Source organism: Lasiosphaeria miniovina (assembly GCF_030549165.1).
Source record: "Lasiosphaeria miniovina strain SMH2392-1A chromosome Unknown B0T26scaffold_8, whole genome shotgun sequence".
Taxonomy (NCBI): Eukaryota; Fungi; Ascomycota; class Sordariomycetes; order Sordariales; family Lasiosphaeriaceae; genus Lasiosphaeria; species Lasiosphaeria miniovina.
Genome location: NW_026848227.1, coordinates 64851 through 83094, shown reverse-complemented (window position 1 = coordinate 83094; position 18244 = coordinate 64851). Strand labels below are relative to the sequence as shown.

Below are 18244 nucleotides of genomic sequence, written 5' to 3'. Positions count from 1 at the left end.
GTTTGCCAGTGGAAACGAGCTAAGGCTCCCCAGCTTCCACGGGCTGGAATCCCTTAGTGCAGTAGTGGGGTTTCGTGCTGAGCGCCCGCAAGCTCGCTTATGGCGCAAGGTGGATCCGCACTTGCCGAAGTTGGCGGCCCGTCCGGCGCCAACACCGCAGACGGGACACTGAAAAGTGCGGGGAATGGATCTGCAGAGGGGATGGATGATGGGTGGAGAAGTTGAGGTAGACCTAAAGATTGTCTGGACTTGGACGAGTTGCGAGCTGCGAGTTGACATTGTGCTGTCCTTGATCCTGTTCCTCCAACGGATGGCCCTCGGCTCATCCATCACCACCCAATACCTTACATAATAATTACCCCGCCACTTCAAAGGTTGAGTACGTCCTGCGTAGGTGGGGTTCCATTGCCGGGTGGTGGGGGCGGAGGCGCTAGGTCCCGACTCCGTGCTCACCATCTCACGGTCTGAAGACTGTTGTACCGCTACATCACGCTGCCTACCGCAGCAACAGTTTGGCATCTCACCACCTGACAAGATTCGGCAACGACGAAATAATTAAACGGTACCGGTAAGCAATTATTTGCATGTACTGGAGAGCCACAGGTTTATTGTCAGCTTCGCGTCTACAATGTGCGCTGACATTGTCGCGGATCAGGTTTTACTCCTCGTGTTCAAAAGTCCGAAGCATTTACAGGTTAACAGACTCACCAGCCATCCACCATCCTGTTGGACGTTCTAACCGAGGATGAGACAGAAGGTTGCTCCGTGGCAATCAATCTAGAACTAATTGGAATTAGGTTTAAACCAAGATTACCGACGGCGGGAACCACAGACGCTGCACAAAAATGGACGCGCAACATACCCCAGGTACTTGGCAGATGTTATTTGTTCACAGCTACAGCCACTTTATCTGACATTGGACATTGCATATTCGCCACCTAATACGACCCGAGTCTGTTCCTTGCAGCGGAAATGGATATGGACCTGAGCAGCCAATATCTGTCTCGCTTTGCCACAACATAGACGCCATGTAATAGCATGTGCCACTCCAGGGCCTAAACATCTTCTAAACCAGGGCACTTCCCAACCGACCCCGCATCACGCGCGCATGATGATCCAATGCTACCAAACAAAAGCATAGTTTCCTGCTCGTGGTAACTTGAATGGCTGGGCTCTCTCGCACGTGCAATGCCAATCCGGTTAAACCTATCTGGTACGGCGTATGCCTCCACACCAGAGAGCGATGTAGAGTACCATCGCCTCGAGTTCGGTCGCCCGACTGCAAAGACTAGGGGGGGTAAGAAAGAGACGCCGAGCGCGGCATCGCATCGCCATGTATGTTGGAGGCGGAGAGCATTTCCGCTTCTGGCAGGTAACAGTCAGAAACGTGCTGCAGACCTGGAGACAGGCCGGGAAACAAAGTAACTTTGGCCAAAGAGTAAGGCTGCATCTCAAGGCGTATGTGCAGTCGGGGCATAAATAGCACCGGGGCTCCCACTTATTTGGCTTTGCGAAATTCAGATTCCAAACGACCTGAAGCGACATCCTCTATATTAGGAACCTCGATCGTCACTTCCTGCTCCTGGATGACGAAGGCAAGATGAAGTTGATTCCGCTTCTGGTCTCGCTCGCTCCCGCTGTCCTGGGCCTCCCAGCAGCCGCTGGCAGCGATACCGCTTCCTTGGTTGAGAGTCGACAGAGTGCCAACACAATCACGGACCAGTATCTATTCAGCATCACGCTGCCCGCCTTCATTGCCAAGCGCAACGCTCGAGACCCGTCAACCCTCGACTGGTCCTCGGATGGTTGCACTGATTCGCCGGATAACCCTTTCGGGTTCCCCTTTGTCCCGGCCTGCAATCGCCATGACTTTGGGTACAACAACTACCGTGCACAGAGTCGTTTCACCAAAGCCGCCAAAGCAAAGATTGACACGAACTTCAAAAGCGAGTAGGTGGCCCCAACAAGTCCAGCTAAAAAAAAAAACTAAAAAAAAAAACTCCAAAGACGTCTTGGGCCGCTTGCTTACTTCATCAAAGTCTTTACTACCAATGCGGCACTGTGGGCCTCCAAAGCATCTGCAAGGCACTGGCAGATGTTTATTACGCTGCCGTGAAAGCATTCGGGGGCAGTGATGCCACAAAGCGCGAAGAGGACCTCGTTCAAGAGTACGAACAGAAACTGGCAATTTATAACCAGCTCGTAAAGGAAGCCCAGCAGAAGGGGGAATTGTGGACCATAGACTAGATGTGTCATCGTCTACGACGCAAAGATCCCATTTAATGATAAATAAGAATCTGTGTAAAAATCCTTACTCCCTCATCGAGGTCTACAGTTAGAGCGAGAATGCCACATTGACATTCATGACTACTAAATTAAAGAGATGGACGAAATGGCTTCTGCTGCAGCTTGGACTCACTAGTAGATATCTCAATCCGTGAACGGGCTAAGCTTACTTGCTTGTTAGCCTAGAGTGGAAATAACGAGGGTGGAATTGGTAGATAGATAAGCCTAATGGTACATGTAATGGTAATACAAAGTGGGGAGCTGTCTTCATCTGGTGGACACCGCTTCGAGAAGCACGCCATCTACCCGCTCAGGAGCTGCAAGAAGGACTGCGGATCTTCTGCATACATGATATCCAGCATGGCCTTGCCTTCAGAGATCGTGCCAACTGCGCGAGGAAACATGTCAGCCTCGTATTCTTGGACCGCCTGAGCTAGATTATCGGTGCCATGCTCGGCAATCTTGAATGCCAACTTCAGTGAGTCAGTCATTGCAAGATTGACTCCCTCGCCATTGGGGATTGCAAGATGGGCGGCATCGCCGGCAAGCGTGAAGCCTGGAACAGACTTCCAGCCCATGTCCTTGACAGAAAGTGTGTAAAGTGGCCAGGCACGGAATCTGGTCGCGTGCCGAATGAGATTTTGGTACTCATCTGACCAGTCTGCATAGAAATTCGAGAGCAGCAGGTCCCGTATAGTTTCGGTTCCTGAAATGTCCATGGCGCTGTTACGAAAGAAGTCCTCAGAGATGGGAATTCCGAAATAGTTCCTGTAAGAGCCGTTGCCTTGCCGCTGGGTGACGATTAACTTTCCCGAGCCGATGGCCACATGGGTTCCGGGCCCGGCTTTGCTGGCGGTTATATCGTAGATGGGGCTTTCCTTGTCAATGCTCGATTCTAGGTTTGTTTTCCCCGAGTACTTGGGGGTTGCATCTGTGAACTGTAACTGAGGTTAGCATTGGTGGGCGTAGTACCGTGCACGCGACTGATTTGGGGGATCCTACCACCGAGCGCACTTTGCTCCACGCGCCATCCGCACCAACGACTAGTTTGAACCCAGAGAGCACAACGCCGTTGGAGAACTCGAGGGACGGGTTATTGCCATGACCAATAGTAGCGCCGGTTAGGGTGTGGCCCCATCTAATCTTTTCCTTTGGTATGGCGTCCAGCAGCAACTGCCGCAACTCGACGCGGTCAATTTCAGGAGCATCACGCCCCTGGCCGGTGTGGATGAGCCTTTTACCAAGCTTGTCGGAAAGGGTGAACGAGGTATCGTCGTATCTAGCGTGACGTTTGAACTCATCGAGTAAGCCCGCTTCGTCGAGTGCTTGTTGTCCAGTCTCGCCGTGGATGTCGAGGCTGCCCCCTGAGCGATTGGAATACTCACTGGCGTCGCGCTCAAACACGAGATAGTCAATGCCCTTACATTCTAGAAGCCGGGCGAGCGTTAGTCCGCAAGGTCCGCCGCCAATGATCGCGATAGCTGGTGCATCCATCTTTCGTTGTGGGAGTTTTCCTCAAGGGGGACGATGCGAAAGCTCCAAGTAGCGAGTTGGGAGAATTAAATATATCTAGCTCGGGAAGTTCAAAGTCCCCGCGTCCGTGATTTCGCCCATATAATACGCTGCTGCCTAGGTAATCGGACTACCTCGCATTTTATCGATGACTCAACGTAACCGTAGACCGCCGCGATTACGGCGGTAATTACGGGTGGTGGGGCACCCTTGTTTGGGGTCGACTAATTATGGGGGTCCTAGGGTCCCGCGTCACGATGCTCGGGACTCCCGGTCGAGGGCGAACGGCCGAGGGCCCGGGTCAGTGCTTGTGGGAAGGCTGTGGAAGTAATTGTGGAAGTGATTGTGGAAGTGATTATGGAAGCGATTGTGTTGGAGCGCTGATGGTTGAGCGGAGTGGGTGTACCTAGCACATGTGATCATTTGATCACATGACCAGTGTCAAGGTCGATTATAAGATCGACGACACGTACCATAGCTAGGAACAACTATCGCAATTACCACCAACTTTCCCACGTGCTAACAATGGTGCCTATTTAACAGGTTTGACCTGTATTCATACGATCAAAGCAATTCTCCCGCTGGATCTCTTGATCTATGCGTTGAGAATCTTTGTACTATTTTCCCATAATTATCGTGCGCATACCGCGACTAGCGTTGTACACCACGACCACTTACACGCCAAATGGATCAGCAAAAATCCAAGAACTCAGGCAACCTTCAGACTTCATACGACAGAATCTAACGATCCGTTGGATCGCGAAAGCCCCAAAAACACTATTCGGGCATTGCAGGATCAGCTGAGCGCAATCTGTCACAATATTGGGATTAGTGAGCAAGAAAGATCTAGAAGTTGCTATGTGATTCTTCGCCACCAGCTTTTGCCACTATTCATAACTATAAAAAAGAGACTTTTGGCCCTGCCAAAGGAAACAAGAGATTAGACCTTTTCAGACAATTCAAGCCTTACCTACCTGCATCAAATGCTTCATTTCCGTTGCCCTGTGAATGCGCGTGACACAATCCCTATTAATGAAAGTTCCTCGGGCTCTCAATCGTCGCGCACAAGCCGAAACTCTACACGAACGGAGCTTACTCCATACCTAGACAACTGGGTCTTGGACACTCAAATACTAAGGGATATCTTTACCACCTTCTAAAAGGGCCTGAACAAGCTCACCACGGTTAGAGAAGGTAGTTCATCACCTGATCCGATCGCAAGATGAGAACCAGTTCGTTGTAAGGAAAGAACCCCAACCCACACACACGACCAACTCACACGCGTACCGAGCGGGCCAAGACCTCACTCCTTTGTCAATGGCCCGCCCTGCACTCTTTCATATATATAAGCAGTGGCCCTCGCCCCTTCCTTTACGAGGGCCAAGTTGAAGTCTTACCAATACCAGTCATTGCTCGCTCTCTTCAGAACCTTCATTGTGACCACCTTGATGTCACCGCACAGTCAACTAATTTGAGACAGGGCTGCAATATGGTCGCTGTATTCGTAGAATCTAAAGCTAAGGAAAGAAAAAGAAAAGAAAGTTCCAAAGGCTGCGCAGGGCGCAGAGAAATAGGTTGAGTTGGTGAGGTTATGCACTGACCACATCCTAAACCAGAATGTCTGGTCGGGGTGTGCCAGCTCTTACCACCTGTCTGGCACCTGCCGTGACACTTGATTAGGCGTACCTGCCTTCACTTACAATCCGGATGAGGCTGGATACGATATCGACTAGCGTTAAGACTTCTCCAAGATCAGATCAGGGTTAGATCTCTCTTATCTGCTCGTGGACGCCTATCGCGAGTATCATCCCGTCCAGTACCAAGGCTCGCGTCCACCTATACCCATAATCAGATTCTGGCTTGCTCACGGCCATAAGGTCAACGACTATATATTGGACAGGCTCCTGGGGGGGAGGGTGAAGAGGATATCGAAGAGGGTGGAGAAGAGCAAGGAGGTTGGGGACGTAGTCCCACCTTCCGACCTTAGCCACCCCTCTCAATACATCGATACCTATATATCAGACGCCGTCTCCCTCCAGGGCTCGTCGTTACCATAGGATATTACGTTTATAGGTGAAGCTGGGTAGGGTAAAGTTAAGGTTATCGATATTAGTAGCGACGACGACGACGCTAATAAAGACGAAACGCAGCGAGTTAGACAATTGTATAGTATAAGAAATCACATTAAGGCAGATAGCCTAGATGAGGATAACGAGGATATTGTGATGTAGGCAATGCATCTTCTAAAAGCTACCTAGGTATTCTTCCGAGTTACTCCTCTGTATCTGTCTAACGTGGCAATAACCGTCTATATCCTGATTGTTGTAAAACCTTGGGCTGGCAAATGTTGCCCAAAGTATTTTTCCTATTGACGACCCGAGTCCGTTCCAATCACCCCGTGTTGAGTATTTCTACATTGTATGAGTTGATACGATAGGCAACCTAACTATACTATCACTCGTATATGGGGGACTCTAGTGACAACCCAACGAGTTGGCTTTGGATCCGCAACATTAAGTCGACATATCGACGTAATCCCGCCAGTTCTCGCCTGCCCACGGGCCCTCATAGATGTGAAGACGACATGCGTAGCTCACCAAAATGGCCCACTTGCTCAAACGCGAGCTACTCGCCCACAGTTAAAAGTTCCGCCGCCTCGGTCTCTAAGTCGTTGACCCAGTCGCTATCCGGTCGATCGACCCACGGTGGCTCGCGCGTGTTCGATGTCGACGCTAGAATTTGAAAGAACTTCGTGAGACCAGCCCGACCACGAGAACTCGGCTCATGTCTCGGAGAATACGCTCCAGCACGGGGACATAGTGGCCGATGCCGCGACTGCCGAGATAAACGCTCTCGAAGTAACCGGGGATACGGCTTCTATATTCCTTCGTGGCAAAGGTCCAAGATGTTCTCATTACCAGTCAGCACTCCATTACGACAGGCTGTACAGCCTCACGCTGGCCGCTGCGATTGGCAGTTTCAATGCGGATGTATGGAGAGAACATTGGTGTCTCCCAGGTTACTTCGCAGATCGAGTCAAATGACCCGAGATCCTTAACCTTGGAGCATCCGGTATGGAGACCCGGGTATGCGAGGTTAAGGAGGCGCTCCTTTGAGGGGTATTTCATCTTGGAGGGGCGCGCGTCGATGGTCCACCGCACCATCTGTTCTGTATCCGCGGAGAAGTCGAGGCGGAGAGTGACGGGGATCAATATCTCGCGATTGCTAAAATACTGGCTTTCCGGTTCATTTCGCAAGACCGGAACGGTGGTGGTGTAGGTGCCGCTAATCCAATCGAGATAGCTGGGTTCCGGGAGCTCGGTTTGCTACACAAACGTTTCAGTGGTTAATTTCTATGGTACGCAGCCTTCGTAACGCTTCTGTCGGTATTGTTTCTCTGATTTTGGATGCACCTATGGGAATTACCGATTAATCATGCTCATGCGGCTGCTAAGCTATAATTGGTCGACAGTGGAAAACAGTGGGAAATGTTCAGCGCGCGGGGTACACGTGACTACGAAGCATCGCCAAACGCGCCCGCATCCTGTCCCCGTAGTTCGTGACCTTTTACATAGATATAGAACATAGACGAATATAACCACTAGAACCACCCACCCTCCTTTCATATAGTACTACTATATTGATTGACCTTGTCATACCAACAGCACCTGATCCCAAAGAAAATGGCGCAAGTTCTGGTCATAGAGATGCTGTATTAACCTGCAGTTAGCTGTGCAGCCCTTCCCGCTTTCCCAGTGATTTAGATAACATACTCTCCGGCTCAACCCTCCATAACAGAGGACATCTTCCCCTATACGCGGGTCGTTTAGCTTGTTTGCTGTCATGACTTTGCAAGAAGGGAGGACTGCGCAGAAGTGGCCAGACGTAAGAAGGAGGGGTTGTTTTTTTGTACTGCGCTGAAGAAATAGAGAGGTGCCGCCGAGTGGCTATCAGGGACCCCACAACGCAAAGTACCTACGTATGCTACTATGACTATGAGATGCAGAGTTGAAGATGGAGAGACTGAAGAACGTCTGGCGTTTTGATAAGTGTAATTATCATGGCGAGTTGGCAGGTCAAGTATGCTTTTAGTGAGTTTGGGCGTTGATTAAATAGTGGGTTTCAAGTACATATAGTGGGTTTCAAGTATGTGTCACAATGTTGAAGGGGAATTAGGTTGAAATTGACTTTGATATAAGTCAGGTGGTCTGCTTATGGAACACCCCTGGATTTGGAACAAGGTTTGTCATCAAGGACTTGCCGCTCGCCACCCAACTCACCTATTTCAATCGCTTGCAACTCGACCAATTCTGCTTCAATACTTATCTTCTTTTCTCCATTCAATTGAGAAATGAAAGATGAAGCGATATACTTAGTTGGATTTGCAGAATGCGCTGGCAGAGTATGCAGAAACCGGCTTACTCCGTAGCTCTGCTGAAAATCACGGCATCCCCCCTACTACTCTCTTTAATCGGGTTCGTGGTTCCGAGCCAGCCTCCAAGGCCCAAATTCTTAATCAAAAGCTTTCTCCGGCTATGGAAGAACGCTTAACCGAATGGATTCTATTCCAAGGGTCGCTCGGTCACCCTCCAACCCACGCCCAAATTCGGAAACTAGCTAGAAGAATGCTCGAAGATAACGAGACCCTCGGAAAACGCTGGACTAGCCGGTTTTTGGCTAGAAATCCATCTATTTCTACAATTAGGCCTCGGGGAATCCATGCAAACCGTGCTGATCGAGCCTGTGAGGCCGTTATCCGGCCTTGGTTTGACTATTTGAAGCCTCCAGGCGTGGAGGCTATTCCAGCCAAGCATAGGTATAATATGGATGAAACTGGCATTGCTTCTGGCATTGGAGATAACGGCCTGGTTGTTGGATCTAAGGAAAGAAAGAAATTCCAGAAAAAGAAGAAAGGAGACCGAATTTGGACCTCGATTATCGAATGTATTTCCGCTGACGGCTGGTATTTGAACCCAGTCGTCATTTTCAAAGGTGGAAGCCTTCAACAACAATGGTATCCACGCAATTTACAGCCATTTAAGGGCTGGAAGTGGAAACCCACTGAAAACGGCTGGTCTGACGATGATACTGCCGTCGCATGGCTCCGCAATATCTTTCTTCCAGAGACTCGGCCAGCTACCCCCTCGGAGAAGCGCCTCCTTATTTCAGATGGCCACGGTAGTCATACCACCGAAGAATTCATGTGGCTAGCCTTTTCTAATAACGTACAATTGTTATTTCTACCAGCCCACACCTCCCACGTTCTCCAGCCCCTGGATTTATCGGTTTTCGGCCCTCTAAAAGCCCGGTACAGGGCCAAGCATAACGAGGTTGTTTCCGGCTTCGACGAAGGCACTGTTGCTGAAAAGAGGGCCTTCCTAGAATGCTACCGGCAAGCCAGGGTCTATGGAATGACTGAATCTAATATCAAAGCCGGCTGGAAAGCTACAGGCCTCTGGCCGGTCAGCCTCAGGAAGCCCCTAAGCAACGGCCTTGTTATTAAGAATTCTAACGGCGACGTTGGTCAACTGACCTCTACGGTTTCTATAGACCTTCAAGAGGTCCATAGCCCCATTCTAAATAAGAATTCGGAGGGCCGGCCTATATGGTTTACCCCTAAAAAGCCGAAGGATTTCCGTATTCAGGAGCAGGTTTTTCTAGCCGGCCAGAAACGGACTGCCAACGACCGACTTTTCATACGCAAGGCCGCAAAAGCCTTCGATTACGTGGTTTTCCAACTAGCCAATACGGCGCATCAATTGGAGGCTGCAGAAAAAAGCCTAGAACGCACAAGAGGCCGAAAGAGAAGGAAGGTCCAAGTCGACCTGTAAGAGAAGGTAGGTACGCCTGATCAAGGTGGTCACAATGCAGGCAAGAAGGTAGGGGAGCAATGACTTGTATTGGTGTAAGACTTCAACCTGGCCCTCGCAAAGGAAGATGGGCGAGGGCCATTGTTTATATACCTGCTCAGGGGTTCGGCCCGGGCATCAGTCTGCGGTCGTGGCGCCACGGCGTAGCGTATGCCAGCTGGCAGTGTTCTAGCCAGTTGGTGACAAGTGGTGGGCGCGCACCCTGTGCGCGCAGTTGGTGTTTGGGGTGTCCTTTTCCTTACACTTGCCTTCCGGCTGGCCCGCAGCTGCTTACAGAACTTGTCAATGGAGCAGCCTATTTGCTGCTGTTGAAGATGAACTATAAGGACGGCGGCTTCCTCGCTCGTACGCTGGGCTCGTACGATCCGCTGGACTTCCTTAACAACTTCGGACCGTAGAGAATACCACTGCAGTTCAGTCTGCCGGCCGGCCCGCCACCGGTTCCCCCATCTCCGATCAAGAGTAGCCACGGCCGGCCCGCCCTGGAGGCCAACAGTCCACTCACGCCAAAGGTCTGCCACCGTTCTGACCGTACGGCTCATGCGGTACTGTGGCGGCGGTTCCTCCTTTTCTTCGGCCGGTAGCCAGCTGACTATGGGAGCCGGGCTGCAAAGGCGGCTGACAGCAGAGCCGTACTGGCTCTCTTCGTCTGGGCCAGCTCTGGGCCCGGCTGGTTGGCTACCGAGTTGGCTACCCAGATGGCCAGCCCGTCGGCCCACTTCGGCCAGGACTGGCTGTGGAGCGGCTGCTTGTATATGGACTGTAAGGCCGGCAGAAAGGAAATTGTGGAGCTGAGCTGTCTGCTGCGACTGGACCTCGATAAGCTGCATTTTAGTGGCTCGGAGCTCTGCTGTAAGCTCTAGGACCCGGGCCTCGTTGCGAGCATCGATTGATTTTAAGTAGTCTGATAGGACTGGAAGCGCCTGGGTCAACACAGCCAGCTGGCTGGGCCGCTCTTCTTCCTGCACAAAAGCAGCCACCTGCTGGGCGAATGGCTTATACGCCGGGTGTTGGAATACTGGGTGGCTCCAGACCGGGCTGTCGGGGAACTTATCCATCAAAATGGCCGAGTCTTGTAGGACTACCCCACGGAGGTAGAAAAGGAGGTTGGTAAAGCCCGTGGCGGCCAGATCGTTGATTTGACCAGGCCCTAGGCCAAACCGGCCTTGCCACTGGTCCAACTGCGGCCAGATCATGGAAAGGAGGTCGGCCGGCGGCGCCACGCCGGCCCTGCGGACCTCGAAGCATCCCATCTGCGGAGGGTGGCCGGCCATAGTGCGCATAAACGTACGGGGCAGGGAGTTAAGGTAACAGCCGATCATCTGCTCTTGGTTCCAACGGCCGGCCCGGCGGATCTGATCCTCGCTAACACCCTTCAACTCGGCCACCTTCGCTCCCGAGCTGCGGCCGATATGTGTCTTCTTTTGGGAGCTGATCCCGGCATACGAGAGGGCCCGGGCCGCCCACTCCCGTTGCGAGTTGTAGGATAGACCTGCCGTGCGGCCCGTACTGCTGCTCGTTATCAGGCGGATGTCGTACCACGCTGGCCGCTGGCTGAAGTCTGGGAACGGCTCCTCCGTAAGGTCCCAGCGGAAAAGGAGGTAAAATGCGAGGCCGCTCAACACACAGATCAGCGGCTTGCGGTTCCGCAGGGCCCCGGCTGTCTCGAGCCGGCCATGCTGGTTGGTCTTCCCGGCCCGCGTCGTCATGATTAGCGGCATGCAGGGAGTAGGGCCTTCGTCTGGGAACTCAAAGGTAAATAGATCGGATAGCTCTAAGGCCCTCCGGTCGCCTCCACGTGTAAGCATATAGTGGCCAAGAAGCAGGTCGACAAGGGTCCGCAGGTGGCTCCGGCTGGGCCGGTGGCCGTATGTGCCCACAGCTTGTGGCATATCGTCTCGAATTCCAGCTCCGTATAGCCATCCAGCAGAGTGTCAGAGCCTTTGTCCGTATAGCTGGTCTTGGCCTGCTCGGCATCGCGCCGCTGCAAAGACTTGAGGTAGTCCCAGACGTTGTCTTCGCGTGGAGACGGGTGGATGTTCATACCGCGTGCCTTTTGTGTGCGGTAGAGGTCCGTGATTGCTGTGATATAGCTGCGGACCGACCGCCAGGCTAGCCGTGTCTCTTCTTGTGGAGTGTCCGCGGCCGCCTTCCGGCTCTTGGCTCGCAACGGCCGGCTGGTGACGCTCTTGGTGAGGAAGTAGAGGAGCTTGTCTTCTGTGACGGTGTCCCCATCGTAATACTGCTGCAGCCTACAGAACTCTTGGAATTCCCGCTGCTTTGGCTCGTACGTGGAGGTCGTATTCTTCGGCCGCATGCCGTGGATCACGGAGAGGATGCTCTGCGCGTTGGCGCGAGCTCTGCGTTGTTGAGTGCGTCGCGTTGCACGCGTCCCAAGCCCAGGACAGGGGGTAGGCCGCCAACCGTAATTACATCCCCACTCTGGCCGCCAGCCGCAGCCGTAGCTGTAGCCGGCTGCGCGGCCGGCACCCTCTGTCGCTTGCGAGCCATGATCAAGAAGAGGTCAATTGATCGATAGGATGCGCAAGAGGCTAGCTGGCTAGCTCTACAGCCGGCCGGCCGGCTGCAGAGAGAGAGAGGGAGCGAGAGGTCTTATACGCAGTCGAGCAGCCAACTCGCCGGCATGCCCCGGGGGCAAGCCAGTCAACAGGAGCCATAGCAGCTCGATCAGCCAAGCTAGGCTAGTTACAGCGGCCTGTCTAACTGGGAAGCGCTGTAGCGCCAGCGTCCTAGACCCAACTCAGCTGCGCAATCAGCCGAGTGGGTGGAGATACCGGGATCTAGGCCGCATTTGTGTGGTGGCTCGGTGTGGAGATCCCAGAATACGATAGGCCGGGGAGGGGGGGGGGGGGGGGGGGTGGCACGGGCCATAGTCAATTGGCTCAGCGAGAGCTCAGCGAGGGCTCGGATACCATATAGTTATAATATCTTCTAGGCTGGATTACTAGGATTATGGACTAAGCTATTAGAAATCTTGGCGATCTCGGCCAAGGTAAGCGATTGACCATTTCGGCCGCGAGCATTTGAGGGAAATGGAGGAAATGGAGCGCGAGAATCTGATCTTCTGCAAGCATCCTAAGTGTAAGGAGGAGGGGGTGAAGCTGAGGCACTTGGACCATTTTAGGAATCATTAATGGACCATTTTAGGAATCATATAGAAAGCGTTCATGGCGTTAAGCTACGATCGGGGAGAGCGTGAAATTGGTATACCTGAATGAAGGATATCTTTCATTTATTACCTGCATATGCTATGCCCGGGTGAAGTCCAGGCGGTCGTACTGGCATCCCTTGTGCGTAGAAGAACAAGCCAGGAGTTGGAAGCTGAGAGTCGTCCCCGTGGCGGAGCACATTGCTCAACTCCTCTACACTAAGCTGCTTCCCTGCTTCTGTGTCGTGTTTTGCGATGAAAATGGAGATGTGCTTGCCATGGGCGCGTGCCCATTGCATAACAGCTGCCATATTCAGGTCCTATCTATCCAGGTTTAGAGGCGTGATCGCTCTCAATCCGTCGGCGAAAGAAGGCTGGGCTGTCTGGTTATAGGGGTAACGACAGAGCCGTTGGAAGTCGAGTTCCGTCTGCTGTCCATTGCGTAGCCGATAGAGAAAGCCCCGTAGTCTTGGACAGCCGGCCGCGCGGACCTGCTCCCGTGGTATGACGACAGTCGTGAATCGGAGGAATAGCTTGTGTTGCAAGGCAGTCTGTCCAAGCACGCTCATTAGTTATTGTCCCGTAAGTGAGAATGCTGTTATACCTTGGCCGCTTGCTCTGCTTCCTCGTCCTCAGTGCCTGGTTGTTGAGTTCCAGCCTGTGCCAATCGTGCTCTCTTCGCGGGCAACGGGTCTCCAAATGCCGGGTCGGGTTTCCTTTTCGTGCCCACCTTACATCTCGCAGCCCTGCATCCTCTCTCGGATGGCTCTTCCTCTGTGGATTGATCCCGCATGCCTCGGCCGATGGGAGCTGCACTGCAATGTTGGTGTGTCGGCAACAATCTGCGATTTCGCCCGCCGCGATGCTCAGCCGTACGGAAACCGCGCGGAAACCGCGCTGGGTGGCAACCCCGCTCGGCACGTGCGCGCTTCGAGAGCCTTACCCGCGAGCATGCTGTGCCGAACGGATGCCTTGGGCTGGCCGCCCATTTGCTTGATCATCGTAAAATTCTAGCTACCCCTTGCGAGAGAAACTCGTTAGTCATGTTCTAGAAACCGGAGATTCTACGAACTTTTTAGGTAGTGACTCCAATATTCCACTCACAACGATGGCCACCCGGCCGGCAAGCCGCGCTGGCTTCCGTTTCGCCATAGTCTGCGCATTGCCCCTCGAATATAATGCGGTCAGCCTCCTCGTCGACGAGTTCTGGGATAAAAATGGCGATCCGTACGGGCGGGCTTCGGGGGACCCTTATACTTACAGAACCGGACGTATTGATGATATCAGCATTGTCCTCGTCCTCCTTCCGAATATGGGGAAAGCCAGTGCGGCTAGTGCTGCGGCCAGCGTCCGGTCAAGCTATCCGAACCTGGAGCTCGCCCTCCTAATAGGCATCTGTGGCGGCATACCCCGTCCTAACGCCAACGAGGAGATTTTGCTGGGAGATGTGGTTCTTGCCGGATCGGTTGTCCAGTACGATTTGGGCAAACTGTATCCTGACGGGTTCCAAACAAACAACACCGTGAAAGACATCATCAACCCCCCTAAGACAGTCCGCAACTTACTAAGTATATTGGAGACCAATCACCGTCGCGAGGACTTTCAGAGGCGTATCGCAGTCATTCTTCAAGAACTACGAAGTGCTGGTCGTCCGAGTCAGTCAGCGAAATACCAGTTTCCCGGAGCCGCGCTTGACAAGCTCTACCAGTCGCGCTACCGGCACAAACACCAGGTTCCGACCAATTGCTCTCAATGTATGGACCCACAAAATACCTGCGAGCAGTCCCGTACGCAGACGTGCGACGAACTCAGCTGTAGCGATACTTTTCTGGTGACGAGGAAACGCGAGCATGACCCGGAGTCCCCTGCTCCCCTTGTATTCTTCGGGCGCATCGGGTCAGCCGATACAGTAGTCAAGTCCGGTGAAGACCGTGACAGGATTGCTAAGGAGCACGGCCTCCTCGCATTCGAGATGGAAGGTGCTGGAGTTTGGGATGAGATCCCTTGCATTATTATCAAGGGTGTCTGCGACTATGCGGACAGCCACAAAAACAAGCGGTGGCAGGACTACGCGGCGGCGACGGCAGCATCTACCATGAAGGCGTTGTTGGAATTCTATCCAAAAACAGACGAAAACCGAGGTACGTACATTATATTATATCACTAGAAGAGAGGATACTGAACATCTTCAAGCGCTACTAAGACGCCATTTTATGGTCCCGCTCGGTCGAAACGAAGGCTTCGTCGGACGTCACTCCATCCTAGAGCAACTCCTCCAGCGTATCCCTCCAAATACGAACAAGGATAATTGCCAGCGTACTATCATCGAAGGCCTCGGTGGCGTTGGCAAGACTCAAGTGGCTCTCGAGGCAGCTTACCGGGTGTGCCGCGATCACACAGACTGCTCCATTTTCTGGGTGCCTGCCGTTGATACAATAAGCTTCGAGAACGCCTACCGCAACATCGGTCAAAAGCTGGGAATAAGAGGGATCGATGACGATGACGCAGATGCTAAGTCGCTTGTAAAGAGGGCCCTAGGAGAAAGCTCAGACAGTTGGCTCCTCATCGTTGACAATGCCGATGACATAGAGCTGGTCTTTGGTAGTCGAGGGTCACCAGGATTTGCCAACTATCTCCCATTTAGTCGCAATGGCTCAATACTTCTCACGACGCGAAACCACAAAGTCGCAGCCCGATTTGACCAGAAAAATATCATTACTTTGGCGCAAATGAACCAGACTGAAGCAATAGAGCTGTTACAACATGGCCGAGGAAACCAAATTGACAATACTGAGAGCATACGGCGCCTAGTAGACTTCCTAGACAACTTGCCTCTTGCAATCAGACAGGCATCAGCATACATGGCAGAGATAGGCATGTCAGCGGCTATATACCTTGATCGCTGCCGCTCGAGTAATAAGACCTTGATCCGACTACTCAGCAAGGACTTTAACGACCAGGCCCGGTACGAAAACATCAAAAATCCTATAGCTACTACCTGGCTAATTTCCTTCGAGCATATTACGCGAGACAATCCGACTGCTGCACGGTATTTGCGATTCATCTGCTTCCTCAACGAAAAAGACATCCCCTTCTCATTGCTGCCGCCAGCAGAAGATGAACTGGAAGTAGACGAAGCGATTGGCACCTTAAAGGCGTATGCATTCATCATCCCGCGGGGAAAAGAGTCATTCGACATTCACCGACTTGTTCGGTTAGCGATGCGGAACTGGTTAGAGGAAAAAGGAGAGCTAACGGAAAGCATAACTAATGTAATTCAACGGCTCGCTATGACATTCCCCTTCCCAAAACACGAAAATCGAGAGATCTGGATGAAGTATCTACCACATATGCAGATTATCTCGGAGTCTCCGGGTTATTGTACCGATAAAGAGGCTGAATCTGATCTCCTTTTTAATATAGCTGGGAGCTATTATCAGATAGCTAAGTACAAAGAGGCTGAGCAGATGCACTGGCAGGCGCTAGAGCTCAGCGAGAAGGTGCTCGGCCGCGAGCATCCCTTTACGCTCACTAGCATGAACAACCTTGGGAGTGTACTCGAGAGCCAGGGCAAGTACGAAGAGGCCGAGCAGATGCACCGGCAGGCGCTGGAGCTTAAAGAGAAGGTGCTCGGCCGCGAGCATCCCGATACGCTCACTAGCATGAACAACCTTGGGCTTGTACTCGAGAGCCAGGGGAAGTACGAAGAGGCCGAGCAGATGCACCGGCAGGCGCTGGAGCTTAAAGAGAAGTTGCTCGGCCGCGAGCATCCCGATACGCTCACTAGCATGAACAACCTTGGGCTTGTACTCGAGAGCCAGGGGAAGTACGAAGAGGCCGAGCAGATGCACCGGCAGGCGCTAGAGCTCAGAGAGAAGGTGCTCGGCCGCGAGCATCCCTCTACGCTCACTAGCATGAACAACCTTGGGAGTGTACTCGAGAGCCAGGGCAAGTACGAAGAGGCCGAGCAGATGCACCGGCAGGCGCTAGAGCTTTACGAGAAGGTGCTTGGCCGCGAGCATCCAGATACGCTCGCTAGTATGAACAACCTTGGGAGTGTACTCGAGAGCCAGGGCAAGTACGAAGAGGCCGAGCAGATGCACCGGCAGGCGCTGGAGCTAAGAGAGAAGGTGCTCGGCCGCGAGCATCCCTCTACGCTCACTAGCATGAACAACCTTGGGTTTGTACTCAAGAGCCAGGGCAAGTACGAAGAGGCCGAGCAGATGCACCGGCAAGCGCTGGAGCTCAGAGAGAAGGTGCTCGGCCGCGAGCATCCCTCTACGCTCACTAGCATGAACAACCTTGGGCTTGTACTCAAGAGCCATGGCAAGTACGAAGAGGCCGAGCAGATGCACCGGCAGGCGCTAGAGCTCAGAGAGAAGGTGCTCGGCCGCGAGCATCCCGATACGCTCACTAGCATGAACAACCTTGGGCTTGTACTCGAGAGCCAGGGGAAGTACGAAGAGGCCGAGCAGATGCACCGGCAGGCGCTGAAGCTTTACGAGACGGTGCTCGGCCGCGAGCATCCCTTTACGCTCACTAGCATGAACAACCTTGGGAATGTACTCGAGAGCCAGGGCAAGTACGAAGAGGCCGAGCAGATGCACCGGCAGGCGCTGGAGCTCAGAGAGAAGGTGCTCGGCCGCGACCATCCGTCTACGGTAAGGAGTAGGAGGAACCTTGCAGGCTGTCTTACAGAAAAATATCGTAACTTATAACCGTGCGGATGGTTTCACAACTACATTCGCTCTACTCTTATATTTTTCTTTCACAGCGTGCTATAGGAAGGGTCTGGGAGCCCGAGTTACTATATAGTACGTCGTTATATTCTTGCGTTTTCCAGAGTCTTCGATCGCTTTCTTTCATGCTTACTAATATTATAGGGATTATATAACGTGCGTGATAAGAGAGCGGTGAGGATAAGCGAGCGGTGACTTTTCTATTGCCTAACCACAATAATCCTGAATTACACAACCACAACACTAGGAAATAACAATAACTGAATCAGAAACAGATGAATCAGACGATTCTGCAGCCTCCTGGCAAGTGCGCGCATTATGGCCAGGCTTGCCACACACACCACAACACCGAATCTTCGTACGAGACCCCCTTGTACCACCACCACTTTGTCGTATTTCCTGGGCCACCTGCTCACCTACAGCCTTCTGATCTAGTAGATCCTGTGCCTCTTGTACAGTAAGTGAGCCTCCAAGCCGTACACGTGTTTTTTAGCCCTCCGTCGCTCACTGAGCTCCTCATTGGCCTTTCGTAATGCCGAGACCTCAGTACGTAGAAGAGCCACCTCGTGCATCACAGCCATTGTACCTTTGGCTAGTCGATCCACAGCAGTAAGCATTGAGGTTGGAGAGCTGCCCTGATGGTTGGAAATTCGCGTTTTAATAAGTGT

The 18244-nt window shown here is 52.6% G+C and overlaps 7 protein-coding genes across 7 annotated transcripts; 3 read left to right on the top strand and 4 right to left on the bottom strand.

The window, feature by feature from the left end:
* Nucleotides 1-271: 271 nt before the first annotated feature.
* B0T26DRAFT_729428 (uncharacterized protein) lies at nt 272-1458 on the bottom strand. The gene is made up of 3 exons (XM_060442958.1): nt 930-1458; nt 656-867; nt 272-568 (listed from the first exon to the last, which is right to left on the bottom strand). The coding sequence occupies exons 1-2, from the start codon at nt 1061-1063 to the stop codon at nt 705-707; spliced, it is 297 nt and encodes a 98-aa protein (XP_060289815.1). The 5' UTR covers nt 1064-1458; the 3' UTR covers nt 272-568; nt 656-704.
* A 55-nt stretch (nt 1459-1513) lies between these two features.
* Nucleotides 1514-2442, top strand: B0T26DRAFT_486245 (phospholipase A2). Its single transcript, XM_060435301.1, has 2 exons — nt 1514-1950; nt 2040-2442. Exons 1-2 carry the CDS (start codon nt 1601-1603, stop codon nt 2245-2247), a joined length of 558 nt encoding a protein of 185 aa, XP_060289814.1. The 5' UTR covers nt 1514-1600; the 3' UTR covers nt 2248-2442.
* A 32-nt stretch (nt 2443-2474) lies between these two features.
* On the bottom strand, nt 2475-4276 carry B0T26DRAFT_729421 (uncharacterized protein). The gene is made up of 2 exons (XM_060442957.1): nt 3289-4276; nt 2475-3224 (listed from the first exon to the last, which is right to left on the bottom strand). The coding sequence occupies exons 1-2, from the start codon at nt 3778-3780 to the stop codon at nt 2589-2591; spliced, it is 1128 nt and encodes a 375-aa protein (XP_060289813.1). The 5' UTR covers nt 3781-4276; the 3' UTR covers nt 2475-2588.
* Nucleotides 4277-6719: 2443 nt separating this feature from the next.
* Nucleotides 6720-7643, bottom strand: B0T26DRAFT_680724 (uncharacterized protein; the record flags this gene model as incomplete). The annotated part of the gene is made up of 3 exons (XM_060440530.1): nt 6720-7124; nt 7458-7508; nt 7572-7643. 3 exons carry the CDS (start codon nt 7641-7643, stop codon nt 6720-6722), a joined length of 528 nt encoding a protein of 175 aa, XP_060289812.1.
* Nucleotides 7644-9688: 2045 nt separating this feature from the next.
* B0T26DRAFT_729402 (uncharacterized protein) lies at nt 9689-9911 on the top strand (the record flags this gene model as incomplete). The annotated part of the gene is made up of 1 exon (XM_060442956.1): nt 9689-9911. A coding segment is annotated over one exon (223 nt), but the record flags the coding sequence as incomplete, so codon positions are not given.
* Nucleotides 9912-12779: 2868 nt separating this feature from the next.
* Nucleotides 12780-13724, bottom strand: B0T26DRAFT_729399 (uncharacterized protein). Its single transcript, XM_060442955.1, has one exon. The coding sequence runs from the start codon at nt 13404-13406 to the stop codon at nt 13158-13160; it is 249 nt and encodes an 82-aa protein (XP_060289810.1). The 5' UTR covers nt 13407-13724; the 3' UTR covers nt 12780-13157.
* A 17-nt stretch (nt 13725-13741) lies between these two features.
* Nucleotides 13742-17626, top strand: B0T26DRAFT_486201 (uncharacterized protein). Its single transcript, XM_060435299.1, has 3 exons — nt 13742-14978; nt 15031-16463; nt 16968-17626. Exons 1-3 carry the CDS (start codon nt 13946-13948, stop codon nt 17553-17555), a joined length of 3054 nt encoding a protein of 1017 aa, XP_060289809.1. The 5' UTR covers nt 13742-13945; the 3' UTR covers nt 17556-17626.
* Nucleotides 17627-18244: the final 618 nt, after the last annotated feature.

Coding starts and splice junctions, on each gene's coding strand:
- B0T26DRAFT_729428 (XM_060442958.1), bottom strand. CDS start 1,063: ATGTTTAGGCCCTGGAGTGGCACATGCTATTACATGGCGTCTATGTTG. Junction 868..929: donor GGTCGTATTAGGTGGCGAAT/ATGCAATGTCCA, acceptor TCTGCCAAGTAC/CTGGGGTATGTTGCGCGTCC.
- B0T26DRAFT_486245 (XM_060435301.1), top strand. CDS start 1,601: ATGAAGTTGATTCCGCTTCTGGTCTCGCTCGCTCCCGCTGTCCTGGGC. Junction 1,951..2,039: donor GACACGAACTTCAAAAGCGA/GTAGGTGGCCCC, acceptor ACTTCATCAAAG/TCTTTACTACCAATGCGGCA.
- B0T26DRAFT_729421 (XM_060442957.1), bottom strand. CDS start 3,780: ATGGATGCACCAGCTATCGCGATCATTGGCGGCGGACCTTGCGGACTA. Junction 3,225..3,288: donor GGAGCAAAGTGCGCTCGGTG/GTAGGATCCCCC, acceptor CCTCAGTTACAG/TTCACAGATGCAACCCCCAA.
- B0T26DRAFT_729399 (XM_060442955.1), bottom strand. CDS start 13,406: ATGAGCGTGCTTGGACAGACTGCCTTGCAACACAAGCTATTCCTCCGA.
- B0T26DRAFT_486201 (XM_060435299.1), top strand. CDS start 13,946: ATGGCCACCCGGCCGGCAAGCCGCGCTGGCTTCCGTTTCGCCATAGTC. Junction 14,979..15,030: donor AAAAACAGACGAAAACCGAG/GTACGTACATTA, acceptor AACATCTTCAAG/CGCTACTAAGACGCCATTTT. Junction 16,464..16,967: donor CGCTGGAGCTTAAAGAGAAG/GTGCTCGGCCGC, acceptor CTAAGAGAGAAG/GTGCTCGGCCGCGAGCATCC.